At 39.1% G+C, this 13,240-nt stretch overlaps 1 protein-coding gene across 2 annotated transcripts in view; it reads right to left on the minus strand.

Annotated features, from left to right (window-relative positions):
* btaf1 (BTAF1 RNA polymerase II, B-TFIID transcription factor-associated) overlaps window positions 1-13,240 on the minus strand; it is a 132,361-nt gene that overhangs the window by 61,105 nt on the left and 58,016 nt on the right. For both annotated transcript variants that reach the window (XM_060841932.1, XM_060841931.1), the window contains exons 8-9: window positions 10,284-10,352; window positions 3,931-4,020 (exon numbers count right to left, since the gene is read on the minus strand). In XM_060841932.1, coding sequence (XP_060697915.1) covers window positions 3,931-4,020; window positions 10,284-10,352 — 159 coding nt within the window. The remainder of the gene's footprint in view (window positions 1-3,930; window positions 4,021-10,283; window positions 10,353-13,240) is intronic.

Consider the following 13,240-nt stretch of genomic DNA (forward strand, 5'->3'; position numbering starts at 1 on the left):
CCTTTCCTTCCCACTTCAAAAATCCATTCCTCAGCTATTGACTCCTTTCCCCGAGAATGGTCTGTCTGAGACTAAACTGGACCACGCACAATCTTGGATTCATATTTAAAATTAATATGCAGTCAACCACATATTTGCATTATCACCAAGACTACTTTTGCCACACTGACCAATTTTGCACTTGCCTCAGCTGGGCTGAACAGTGGCAGATGGAATAATTTAAATAAACATGAGGTGTTGCATTTTGGTAAGACAAATCTGGGTAGGACTTAATGGCAGGGTCCTGGGGAGTGTTACTGAATAAAGAAACCTTGGGGTGCAGGTTCATAGGTCCTTGAAGGTGGAGTCACAGGTAGACAGGGTGGTGAAGGTGACAATTGGCATACTTGCCTTTATTGGTTAGTGCATTGAGTACTGGAGTTGTGATGTCATGTTCTAGCTGTACAGGATGTTGGTTAGGCTTTTGGAATACTACATTCAATTCTGGTCTCCTGGCTATAGGAAGTTAAACTTGAAAGGGGTCAGAAAAGATTTACAAGGATGTTGCAGGGTTGGAAGATTTGAACTATAGGGAGAATAGGCTGGGGCTATTTTCTCTGGAGCTTCGGAAACTGAACTGTGATCTTATAAAGGTTTATAAAATCATGTGGGGCATGGATAGGGTGAATACACAAGGCCTTTTTCCCTGTGGTGGGGGAGTCCAAAACTAGAGGCGATATGTTTAAGGTGAGAGGGGAAAGATTTAAAAGGAATCGAAGGGGCAACTTTTTCACGCAGAGGGTGGTGGGTGTATGGAATGAGCTGTCAGAGGAAGTGATGGAGGCTGGTACAATTACAGTATTTAAAAGGCATTTGGATGGGTATATAAGGATTCATAGGGTTATGGGCCAAATGCTAGCAAATGGCACTGGACTAATTTAAGATATCTGGTCAGCATGGATGAGTTGGATCAAAGGGTCAGTATTCATTCTGTACAACTCTGATTTTATGTCTTCAAACATTCCTTTGACACCTCTAAATACAACTACTCCAACGCATTTCCAGCTGCTCTCTTAAATCCTGCTCTCTGTAAACTGGGGATCATCTAATACTCTACTGCCTATTACCTTTCTTGCATGAAATCCTATTTACATAACACCCCAGCTTCAGGACCTATATTGATAATATCTCAATATTAAAACTTATCTGTGTTTTAAAAATTACCTTCATGACCTTGTTCCTCATGACTTCAGATATTTGTACTTAACTAATTCCAATTTCCTTTAATCATTTCACCATTGGTGGCCATGCCTTCAGGTGCCAACTCCCAAGTTATTGGATTCCTTCCTAAGATTTCAGAAGCTCTTTCTTCCATCAAGATGCACTTTTAAACATACATTTGTTTGCCCAAGTTTTGGTCATCTGTTCGCCCAAGTTTTGGTCACCTGTTCTAAAATATTCTGTTATGGCAGTGTCCAACTCTGACTTATAAACTGTTTATGTGTAATACCTTAGGATGCTTTATGAAATATGTTTTTGTTGCTGGTCATCTTTATAGAGGGCAGCTTTGCTTTATACTTAGGACTTCTAGCTTGAATTCACATACTTAAGTTGTTGTGGTGGAATTGTTAATGCTAGCCTCTGGATCTGTAATCCAGTAATATAGCTGTATCAAATCAACCAAAACCTCCCACTTGTAAGTAAAGTATAAAAGCAAGAAGAAATCAAAAGCAATCAAGAAACGTAGGTATAGAGAAGAACACAGATGAACAAAATACTTGGACGCAGATGGGAAGTGAGGTTGACAGACCACCCTGAGACTTGCTCCTGAACTTGAATACAAAAATCAAGGCTGACACTTTACTATAGTGTTTAAGGTGCTTTGTATTGCAGATAAAATGTTAAGTCAAGCTAAACTCTTGTTCCATCCAGGATGGGGACACAAAAGATATCACAGCATGGATTCAAAGAAAAGGCGGCTTGTCCTCCAAACATTGTTTTGTGTAATATGTGTTGAAGGAAACCATTCTTACAAAACACTATTTGGTGAGTATCATATTTGATATTTGTGGGAGATGTGATGCACAACTGGCTGTCGTATTTCCTAGATTACAACATTGATTGCGCTTCATGAAATACTTCCCATATTTCTCCCTGTACGCTATTCTGTTATTACAGAATAGCATACCCAAACATGTCATTCCCACATATGAAATAAACCCATAATTCTAGAAAACCCCAGCAGGTCTGGTAGCATCTGTGGAGAAATATTTTGAATTCAATATGACTTCTTCAGAACTTTGAGTTGAGCTCAAAAAAGGAGAATTATATTCAATTCATTTTTTAAAAAATTTACTCGTGGGACATGGGGATTGTTGGTTGGCCTGCAATTATTGCACATCCTTATTTGCCCTTGAGAAGATGATGGTGAGCTGCTTCCTTGAACCTCTGCACTCCACGTGCCCTAGGTTGACACACGATACTATTAGAGAAGGAATTTCAGGGTTTTGACCGAGTGACAGTGAAAGAAGGATGGTGAGTGGCTTGGAGGGGACCTTGCAAGTCATGGGGTTGCCATGTATCTGCTGCCCAGTCCTTCTATATGGAAGTGGTCACGGCCTGGGAAGGAGACGTCTAAGGATCTTTGGTGAATTTCTGCAGTGCAGGTTATAGAAAGTACACACCGCTGCTCCTGAGTGTCAGCGGTATGGGGAATGGATACGTATGGACGTGGTGCCAATCAAGTGAGCTGTTTTGTCCTGAACGGTGTGTCAAGCTTCTTGAGCGTTATTGGGTCTGCACCCATGCAGGAAAATGGTACTATTCCATCACTCTCCTGACTTGTGCTTTGTATGTGTTGGCCAGGCTTTGGGGAGTCAGACCGTAAGTCACTTGCTGCAAAACTCCAAGCCTCTGACATGCTCTTGTAGAAATTGTGTTTATGAGGAAAGTAAAGTTGAGATTCTAGTCAATGGTAACCCTCAGGATGTTGATAGTGGGGGATTTAGTGATGGCAATGTTTTGGTGGGGGGTGGTTGGATACATAGTCTCTTTTTGGAGATGACCATTGTGTGGTAGGAATATTACTTGCCACTTTTCAGCCCAAGTCTAGATACTGTCCAGATCTTGATGCATTTCAACAAAGACTTCTTCAATATTAGAAGAGGCACAAATGATGCTTTTCATTGTGCATCAGTCAACAGCAAACATCCCCACATATGATATTATGATAAAAGGAAGGTCATTCATAAAGCAGCTGAAGGTAGTTGGGCCAAGCACACTAACCTTGTAGAGATGTTCTGAAACGGAGATGTTAAATCTATTCCTCTCTTTACCCATGCTTCCAGACCAACAGTATTTTCAGTACTCAGTTTCTATATCAAATTTCCAGCATTCACAGTATTTTACTTTTATTACACCATTTCCACATCTTTAATTGCTGAAAACAGGTACTAACAGTTCATTATAAGTGACCTTGTATTGATACAATGCATTTCACACACTTTCAAAAAAGAATACTTACCCAAAGGTTAATTGATAATTAACCAAGAACAAATGAACCTGCATTATACAATAGATTTAACACCACCATAAAAAGTCCTTCACAGTCAAATGAATTAGGTTTTGGATTGCAGCCACTATTACATGGATAGGTAATTCACACATGACAAATCCTTCCCAAAAAGGCAGAAAAAGGACTACATAATTTTTTTTGGTGGCACTTTATTTTATTTTGAAGTATAAACATTGGCTAGAATTACTACCCACATTTCCTTCAAATATTGTCATGAGTATTTCCTGCCCACCTGAACATGTAGATGACACACCTGACACAAACTAATCTTTGCCAGGCTTATGTTACAGTTATTCAATGCATTAAGTAATCTTGAAATCATAGTGCATCAAAATTAATGTTAACAAAGGTACCCAAGTCATTTCCATAATACTTACCTCTTCTAAAGTGCTGTCTCCAACTTTACCGCCACTTTTTCCATGAGCCTTCAATATCTCCCTTAGCCCAGTTCCTGCACCATGCCGAACCTGATAGAAAAAAAACATAGAGGTTATTGTTGATCAAACTATATTAAAAAAGAACTTACTGCTCAAATATAATTGATATTTCAACAGAGTACCTACAAAGTACATAAAATTTAACTTGAAACCAGACGGTTTATGAAATGCATGCAGAGTACCATCTTTAGAGTTCTGGAATTCACTTCAAAAATCACCCAAAAAAAGAAAAAAATGGGTTTTGGTGGTCACTGTTACAACACAGGGTAAACCAGACACACAGAAAAGCTCACCTTGCGCTGTAATCTGTTAAATTTCGAGTGGCAAAGAGCCATCCCAAATATCACTATTTAAAGAAATATTTGACAATTGTATTCTTAAGTCTCAAAGAGAACATTAGACAACAACTATTTCCAACTCCTTTCTTTTAAACCCATCTTTTACCTCCCACTCTACAATACTAGTCCCATCAAAACGCCGATTAAGATTTACAATAAAAATACGTTTTAAAGCCAATCAGCTGTGTTGATTCTCCTTTGTAGATTTTTCTCTGTAGATTTTCCTGGGTCATCTTTTCTTTGGTCTTCTGCTGCACAAATTTCTTACGGACCAGTACCTTTCAGAGAGCTATTCTGTTAGCAGTCTCGGTGCTTGGCTGGGTTTTGCTGTTCGTCCCCCAACTGTTCAAAATGTCCAATTTTATACCTCAAAACATCAGTCATTTCATTGGCTTGATGTCATCCAAAACGGTAAAATTCAAATTCGATTGGATTTTGGTATCTGGGGCATAACTTAAACTGATCGGCTAAATTTGTTTTATAGCATGGCAATGCAGTTCCAATTATTTGTTTTAACCAAATGTTACATTTTTTAATTTTTTCAGCACACTCTGTGCCTCTCTAGGTCTGTGCCAAGTTCCACACTCTCAAAGGTACAGTACACACCTACACCTTCATAACACCTTCCCCCTTAAGAAAAAATGAACCATCAAAATGAAAAGTTGGCTTCATTTTTTCCCTCTATTCCTTAACCATATTACCATGACATACAAATGACTTTAATCTAAATTTATATTAACATCTTCCCATATACAATAAATAACAATCTCATCTGTACTTTATCAGTTAAATCCACAATAACATTCTTACGACCCGCAAGATGTACGATTTGTAAATTAAAAGTCTGTAACATAAGACGCCAATGAAAGAGTCTCATTTTCTTCTCGTTAAAGCGTTCTAAGAATGTAAGAGGATTGTAATCTGTGTACACAACCGTCTGACACATTGTCTGTAACATAAACATTAAAATGTAGTAAGTCCAGTACCAACTCAATAGCTCTTTTTTGAACATGGAGTATTTCCTCTGGTAGATGTTGAGTTTCTGTAAAAAGTAACCAACTGGCAGTTCAATCCCATCATCATCTTCCTGTAGCACTACAACTCCAACTCGATGCCATTAGCATCGATGGCAACTTTGAAGGGTTTTGAAAAGCTTGGTGCAGTGGTTAATCTTGCTTTTAAATGGTCAAATGTCACCTGGCATTGTTCTGTCCACCAAAAGTTTGTGTTCTTCTTCAGCAAATCTGTTAACAAAGCCATTACACTGCTGAAGTTTGGAATAAACTTCCAATAGAATCCGCTTAGTCCCAAAAATTGAAACACCTCTTTCTTCAAGGTTGGTCATGGAAATTCTTCGATGGCCTTCATCTTCGCGTTGCGTGGTGTCAACCCCCCCCCCCCCCCCCCCCCAGAGACCAATGTTATGGCCCAAGAACATCACCTCTGCTTTTGCAAATTCAATTTTAAGTTTATTACCAGTTTTGCTTTCGTAGTCATTCAAAGAGTTCTGCCAACTGTACCATGTAATCTTTCCAGGACTTCCTACAGATCACAATATCATTCGAATAGACTGCACAGTTTGTTAACCCAGCCACAACTTTGAAATTGATATAGCTCATCTGGGGTGACAAGCCCAAATTTCTTTTGCCGTCTGTGATAGAAGTTACCTGCCAGTAACCACGCTGTAAGTCCAACTCAGCGATGTAACTGGCTTGTCCAACTTTCTCCATATAGTCTTCTAATCTCAGTATTGGATAAGAGTCCAATTTTGTTATGGCGTTGACCTTCTGATAATCCATGCAAAATCACTGAGTTCCATCAGGTTTGGGAATGAAGAAGATTGGTGAACTCCACTCGTTCTGGCTCGGTTTGATGATTTCCTTGTTGAGCATGGCCTCCACCTCCTTCTAGGCCTGTCTGGCTTTGAAAGAATTAAGCCGACAGGGATGTTTTTTTTAAAATCAGAACAGCATTCTCTATGTCTACTTTATGTACAATAGCATTAGTCCTCTCCAACTGATTCCTGCATATGTCCTCAAACTGCAGTAACAAACCTTTCAACTGTGTTCTTTGCTCCTGAGACAGATAGTTTACTAACCTATCTCATTCCTCAAGGACTTCATTTTTTAAAAACATATTTTGAGGCACATCAAAATCCACAACATCTGGATTGGATTCCCCACTCTGCAAGGCAGTAACTAATACTTGTTTCTCCAGTTCTCTCTCTCTAGTATAATAACGCTCAGGAATATCCACTGCCTCCTTTTCGGAGTATGCATTATCATGCATATCATTTATTGTCTCATCTTTCTGCCTTTCAGGACTAAACACTTCTGTCTGACCCTCCCCCGTTTAGGTTTTTCCTGTACTATTATGTCAAACAGGGTGTTCGCTAACTGAACCTCAACTCCTTCATCTTTCCCTTTAGTTTTTGCTTCATGCTGTTCCTTATGATATGGGATCTTGTTACTACACAGTCTGGGAAAATACAGTTTTTTTCTTTTAACTCCTCATTTTCTTGGTCTTCCTTGGGCTTCTCCACAACAAGGTGTGCCACTTCCATCTTGGATCCTGTTAAATCATTCTCAAACTAGGATTCCTGGAACTGACACTGTCAATCACTCCCACTGTTACTTCCCCAGTCTTGAGTTGGTACTCCAACCTGATCTTATGAAGGGGAATGCTAAATTTCTGTCCATCTATCCCATAAATTACCACACTCTTGGGTAACCGATCAGACAGAGTGCAAATTTGCTCATCTCTAATTATTAGAGACTGGTTCGTTCCTGTATCTCTCAAAATTATAACTTCTTGCCCTTCCCCCCCTGTTTTTTCCGAGTAAACTTTAACCACAGAGGCAAATTCTTTATAGACATCAGGCACTAACTCCATACCCAACCCCTGTCTAGGCTGTGCACTCTCCTGCAGCTCCTCAGCTTTTATTGGAGTTTCCTTTACTAATTTCACTAGTGCCACTGGCTTAGCTTCTTATACCACATCTTTACCCACAGAGCCTTTCTTTAAAGACCAGCACTGTGACTTTACGTGTCCTACTTTACCACAGTGGAAACATCTGAGGCTTTTCACCTTCTTTACAACCTCCTGGGCTTCTTTTTTTAACCTGTGGTAAACACTTACCAGTGTTCTCTACTCTGTGATTCGTAGTTTTAGATCTCCCTTTCTCCCACCTTCTATCCCTCACAGGATGAGATTCTTGCCGGAAGCTTGTTATGTGCACCAACGTGCATTCATCTGCTAACTCTACTGCCCTTCTCACTTCCTTGGCTTTCTGTTTATCCATGTGAATTCTTACCTCTGGAAGTGAATTTTTAAACTACTTCAACAGAATAATCTGTCTTAGAGCCTCATAGGTCTTTTTTTCTTTTAAGGCTTGCACCCATCTATCAAAATGACTATTTTTCGAACTCAACGCAAGTCTGACCTCCTTTGTGTTTCTGATTGCTATCTATACGCTTCTGATACCAATTCATAAGCACTTAAAACAGCCTGGTTGACCTCTTCATAATTTCTTGACCCTTCATCTGACAGCACGGCAAATACATCACTAGCTCTACCTACTAATTTAACTTGAACTAGCATTACCCATAAATCCTTGGACAATCCCATCTGCCGATGCAATTTTTCAAATGAAATAAAGAAGGCTCCGACATCTTTCTCATCAAAATGTGGCAGAGTTTTGACATATTTGTATATATCACTAGCTTCCCTTTTAAAGTCCATCTTGTTAACTTGACTTCGCTCACTAAATCGCAATTTCTCAAGTTCAAATTCTCTCTTTTTGCTCAGCTAAGAACCTTCTCTCTCATGCTTTTTTCCTTTATTTCTCTTCCTCTCTCTCGATCTTCTAACTTCATTTTCCTCAATTGTAATTTAAGTTTTTCTAACTCTACTACACTTGTCTATTTCTCTGACACACCCAAGTGTGAATAATTCCCTTACAATTTCAGCTTTACTTTTGTCCTTAGTTAAATTCAGCTCTAACCTCTTTGCTAATTCTAAGAGTTTGGTCTTTTCTTTATTTCTAAACATTCTTGGCAAATTTGGGAATGACCTTCAAAGCCAAAAACCTTTTTAGCAACTTTAAAAGTCACTTCTCCTACTTTTAATTTAACCAACCACAAATAACCGAAATTATAGGCGTCTCATCTAAGTTTTATTTAAAGATCTAGGGCACGAACTGGCAAGTGTTTAAACCTACTGGGCTTTCTTCTTACCCCAAATCTATTCAAATCTCAGACTGGATCTGTCTAAACATATCCAAATCAAGAATACGAAACTGTTCAAATCCCGGCAACGAGTCCCCAAACTGTTATGGCACAGGTAAATCCCTCTGCTAATTTACACCAGACACACAGTAAAGCTCACCTTGCGCTGTAATCTGTTAAATTTTGAGTGGCAAAGAGCTATCCCAAATCTCACTATTTAAAGAAAAATTTAACAATTTTTTTCTTGAAGTTCAAAAGAGAACATTAGACAACAATTATTTACACCTCCTTTCTCCTAAAACTATCTTTTACCTCCCACTCTACAATAATGGCCAGATAAAAACCCGGTTAAGATTTACAAAAAAAAAAATCACGTTTCAAAGCTAGCCAGCTGTGTCGATTCTTCTTTGTAGATTTTCCTGGTCATCTTTTCTTCGGTCTTCTGCTGCACAAATTTCTTATGAACAGGTATGTTTCAGAGAGCTATTCTGTTAGCAGTCATGGTGCTTGGCAGCTCTTTGTTGTTCTCCCCATAACTGCTGAATATGTCTGATTTTATACCCCAAAAAATCAGATCATTTCATTGGTTTGATGTCATCCAAAACAGTAAAATTCACATTTGATTGAACTTTTAGTATCTGGCATCATTTAAACTGATTGGCTGCATTTGAATTTGTTTTGTACCACGGCAACACAGCTCCAGCTATTTGTTTCAATTAAATGTTACATTTGAAAATTTTTCAACAAACTCTGTGCTTCTCTAGGTCTGTGCTAGTTTCCATTCTCTTAAAGAGAAAGTACACATCTACACCTTCAAATCAGTCACAAACTGACATATTAGTTCCGCAAATATTAAATCACTACACAAGGTTGATGGAATACTAGACACAAAATGAAGCTGTATAACTTCATTGGAATTACAATGTAGAGATCTACATCAGAATAAATTCAATTATTCCATAGCCTCACGCAAATAGTATGACATGCCAAAGACCCGACTATGAAGGTAGACTAACACTTACACAAAATCTTCTGCACAAATTTCAAATTTTATTTTGATACTAGTCTAACATTCAATATCAAAGCTGTGCATTTGATTAATGAAGTTGGAAGCTAAGGAATCAGAAATAATTTAAAGATGTTGCCCTCTACACTTCTCAGTTTGGGTTTTCTCAGTATCAGAGACAAAAGTTCTCTACACTCTCACATGTAGCTGACTTACAGAAGTACTAACAGAGGAATGAAGGAAAGGTAGCAAGAACTTGTGTGAAAGTAAATTTTTCAAAAACATGACCTGATGGGAAAACTGGGCCATCCTTTCATTTTATTTGGACTGCTCATTATCCACTGAGTCTTTATTTTATTTTAATTTCAAAACATAATTAACCCAACTCACTATTCCACTGTTAACTGTATAAACAAGGGACTTGTACTTTTACTGAAATTGCACAAACAATTCTGATTTCTCAGGAGGTACATAACTTGTAAACAGAATTCATTGCAACGCATTTTTGCATCTTGCACCTGCTGCATGGGGAATTTATTACTTGTGACTCTTTCCGTAGTCACCATTAAAAAAAAGCATTCTAGGAACCAGTATAATAGCATGCTTGGTGACGTGTATCTGAATGATGGCTCTGGCTTGAAAAGGCATATAATAATATTAACAGCATTTAACCTTAATTTTGAGAATTGGTTGCTGACACTTATTAACAATGATTTTAATTACCTCCCATGAAGAGTTAAAAAGGTCGTTGCAAAGTTCTTCACAGAAGCTTTCTAATGGCCATTCATTTGACTAAGTGGAAAAAAAAAGTTGTTTGTTAACGCACAGCACGGAAATATCCTTTGTAACCTTTAAATGTTGACAAATTAATAAATGGATACTTTTGGGATATCATGCAATATAACACAGCACAGGAACAAATTCTTTGACCCAAGTCGGCACTGATTCATAATCATTATTTAGACCTGCTACTTATTGCCAATATGCAGTTTCTATCTCTCTGTTCGCCTCCCATTCATAAGTCTATCAAGGTCCACCTTAAATTTGGCTAACACGGCTGCTTCCACCACTTCCACTGGCTGAGAGATTCAAGCATCCGCCACTCTTTATGTGAAAGCTTTTCCTCCCCACTTTGTTCCTAAACTTTCCCCCTCTCAGCTTGAACCTGCGTCTTCCTGTAGTTTCCGCCCTTGGAAAAAGCCTCTGACTATCCACCCTATCTATGCTTCTCATAATTTTGTTGACCTCTATTGGTTCCCCCTCAGCTTCTACTGTTTTCAGTGAAAACAAATCTGAGTTTATCCAACATCTCCTCATAACTAAAACATTCAAACCAACAACATCCTGGTAAACCTTCTCTATACCCTCTTCTGGTAGTGTGGCGACCAGAACTGGAGAAAATACTCCAGATATGCCAAACTAAAGTTTTATACAGTCATAACATAACTTATCGACTTTTACATTCCATGTGCAGGCTGGTGAAGGCAAGCATGTTGGATGCCTTCTTGACCACCTTACCCGCCTGTGTTGCCACTTTCAGGGACCTGTGGACCTATACACCCAGATCCCTCTCTATGTCAATTCTCCTAAGGGTTTTGCCATTTACTGTATAATTTGCACCTGAATTTGATCTTTCGAAATGCATCAGCTCACATTTGTCCGGATTTAGCTCCATCTGTCATTTCCCTGCCTATATCTGCAATCCAAAAGTTCTGCTGTATTCTTTTGACAATCCTTCTCATTATCTTCAACACCACCAATTTTGTGTCACCTGCAAACTTATTAATCAGCCCACCTACATTTTCCTCTAGATCATTTACAGATATTACAAACAACAAACGTCTCCGAACTGATACCAGCGGAAGGAGAAAGTGAGGACTGCAGGGGAGTCAGTCAAAAGTGTGGTACTGCAAAAGCATAGCAGGTCAGACAGCATCTGAGGAGCAGGAGAGTCGACAGTTCGGGCATAAGCTCTTCATCAGGAATTCCCGATGGAGGGCTTATGCCCGAATCATTGACTCTACTGCTCCTCTGATGCTGCCTGACCAACTGTGTTTTTCCAGTACCACACTTTTTTTATTCTGATCCCTGCAGAACACCACTAGTTACTGATCTCCATCTAACAAGCACCCTTCTACTGCTACCTGCTGTTTCCTATAACCACGCCAGTTTGTATCCATATAGCCAGCTCATCTCAGATTTCATGAGACTATCTTTGTACCAACCTGCCTTGAGGTATCTTTCAATTGCTTTATTAAAGTCCATGTTGACAACATCCACTGCCCATTCCTCATCAGTCTTTCTAGTCACCTCCTCAAATAACTCAATCAAGTTGGGGAGACATGACCATCGCCTCACAAACATATCACAAGATGATCACTATCAAGTAGCATATCACTATCAAGTCCATTCACTGTCAAACGTGAATAAATCCTGGTTTCTTCATATCTTCACCAACAGGGTCCTTTGACTGATGTCGGGCTCACTGGTCTGTAATTATCTGGGTTATCTTGGTCTCCCTTCTTAAGCAAAAGTACAACATTAGCTATTCTCCAGTCGGCTGGAATCTCGCCTGAGGTCAAAGAGGATGCAAAGATACCTTTTAAGGCCCCAGCTATTTCCTTCCTTGCCTCCTTCAGTATCCTGAGATAGATCCCATCTGGCCGGGGGCACGTGTCTACTTTCATACATTTCAAGACACCCAACACTTCCTTCATTATGTTAACCTGCCTGGAGTATACACACATCTTTTACTAACTTCAACGCCCATCATGTCTCTCTTTTTGGCAAATAATGACGTCAAGTACTCATTAAGGATCTCACCCATTTCCTTTGGCTGCAAATATAACCTTTTTTCTTTATTCTTGAATGGGTCTACTCTTTCCCCAGCTACCATTTTGCTCCTAATATATTATAAAATGGTTTGCGATTCTCCTTAACCCTGCTGGCCAAGAACATTTCATAGTCCCTTTTAGCCCTCTAAATCCCCCATTTCAGATCCTTCCTACTTCCTCTATATTCTTCAAGGACTTTGTTTTTAGTTGCCTAAACCTTCGGTATACTCCCTTTTTGTTTGAGTAAACCAATAATTTCCCCTGTCATCCAAGGCTTCCAAATCCTGCCATTTCTGTCCTTATTTTCATAGGACTATATCTATCCTGTGACCTAATTAACTGATCACATGTTAGATGTGGATTTACCCTCAAACAGCTGCTCCCAATTCACATTCTTCAATTCTTGCCTAATTCGGTTGTAGTTGTCCTTCCCTCAATTTTACATCTTCATCCAAAGGTTCACTCTTGGTCTTTTTAAGTATCCGAAAACTCACAGAATTATGGTCATAATTCCAAAATGCTCCCCCATTGAAACTTTGATCACCTGGCTGGGCTCATTTCCCAATTCCAGTATGGCCCTGCACTCGTTGGATGATCCACGTACTGTTTCAAAAAACCCTCCTGGACACACCTAACAAATTGCTCCCAATCTAAACCCCCAGCACTAAAGCAGTCTTAATCAATATGGGTGAATATTGATTAGCACCATAACAATCCCATTATTTTTAACTCTTTTCAGAATCTGATTACATATCTCTTCCTCTATCTCCCGCTGGCAGCTCGGACATGCGTAGTACAATTCTAGCATTGTGATTGCACCCTTCCTATTCCTGAGCTCTACCCACA

Source organism: Hemiscyllium ocellatum, chromosome 22 (assembly GCF_020745735.1).
Source record: "Hemiscyllium ocellatum isolate sHemOce1 chromosome 22, sHemOce1.pat.X.cur, whole genome shotgun sequence".
NCBI classification, from domain to species: domain Eukaryota; kingdom Metazoa; phylum Chordata; class Chondrichthyes; order Orectolobiformes; family Hemiscylliidae; genus Hemiscyllium; species Hemiscyllium ocellatum.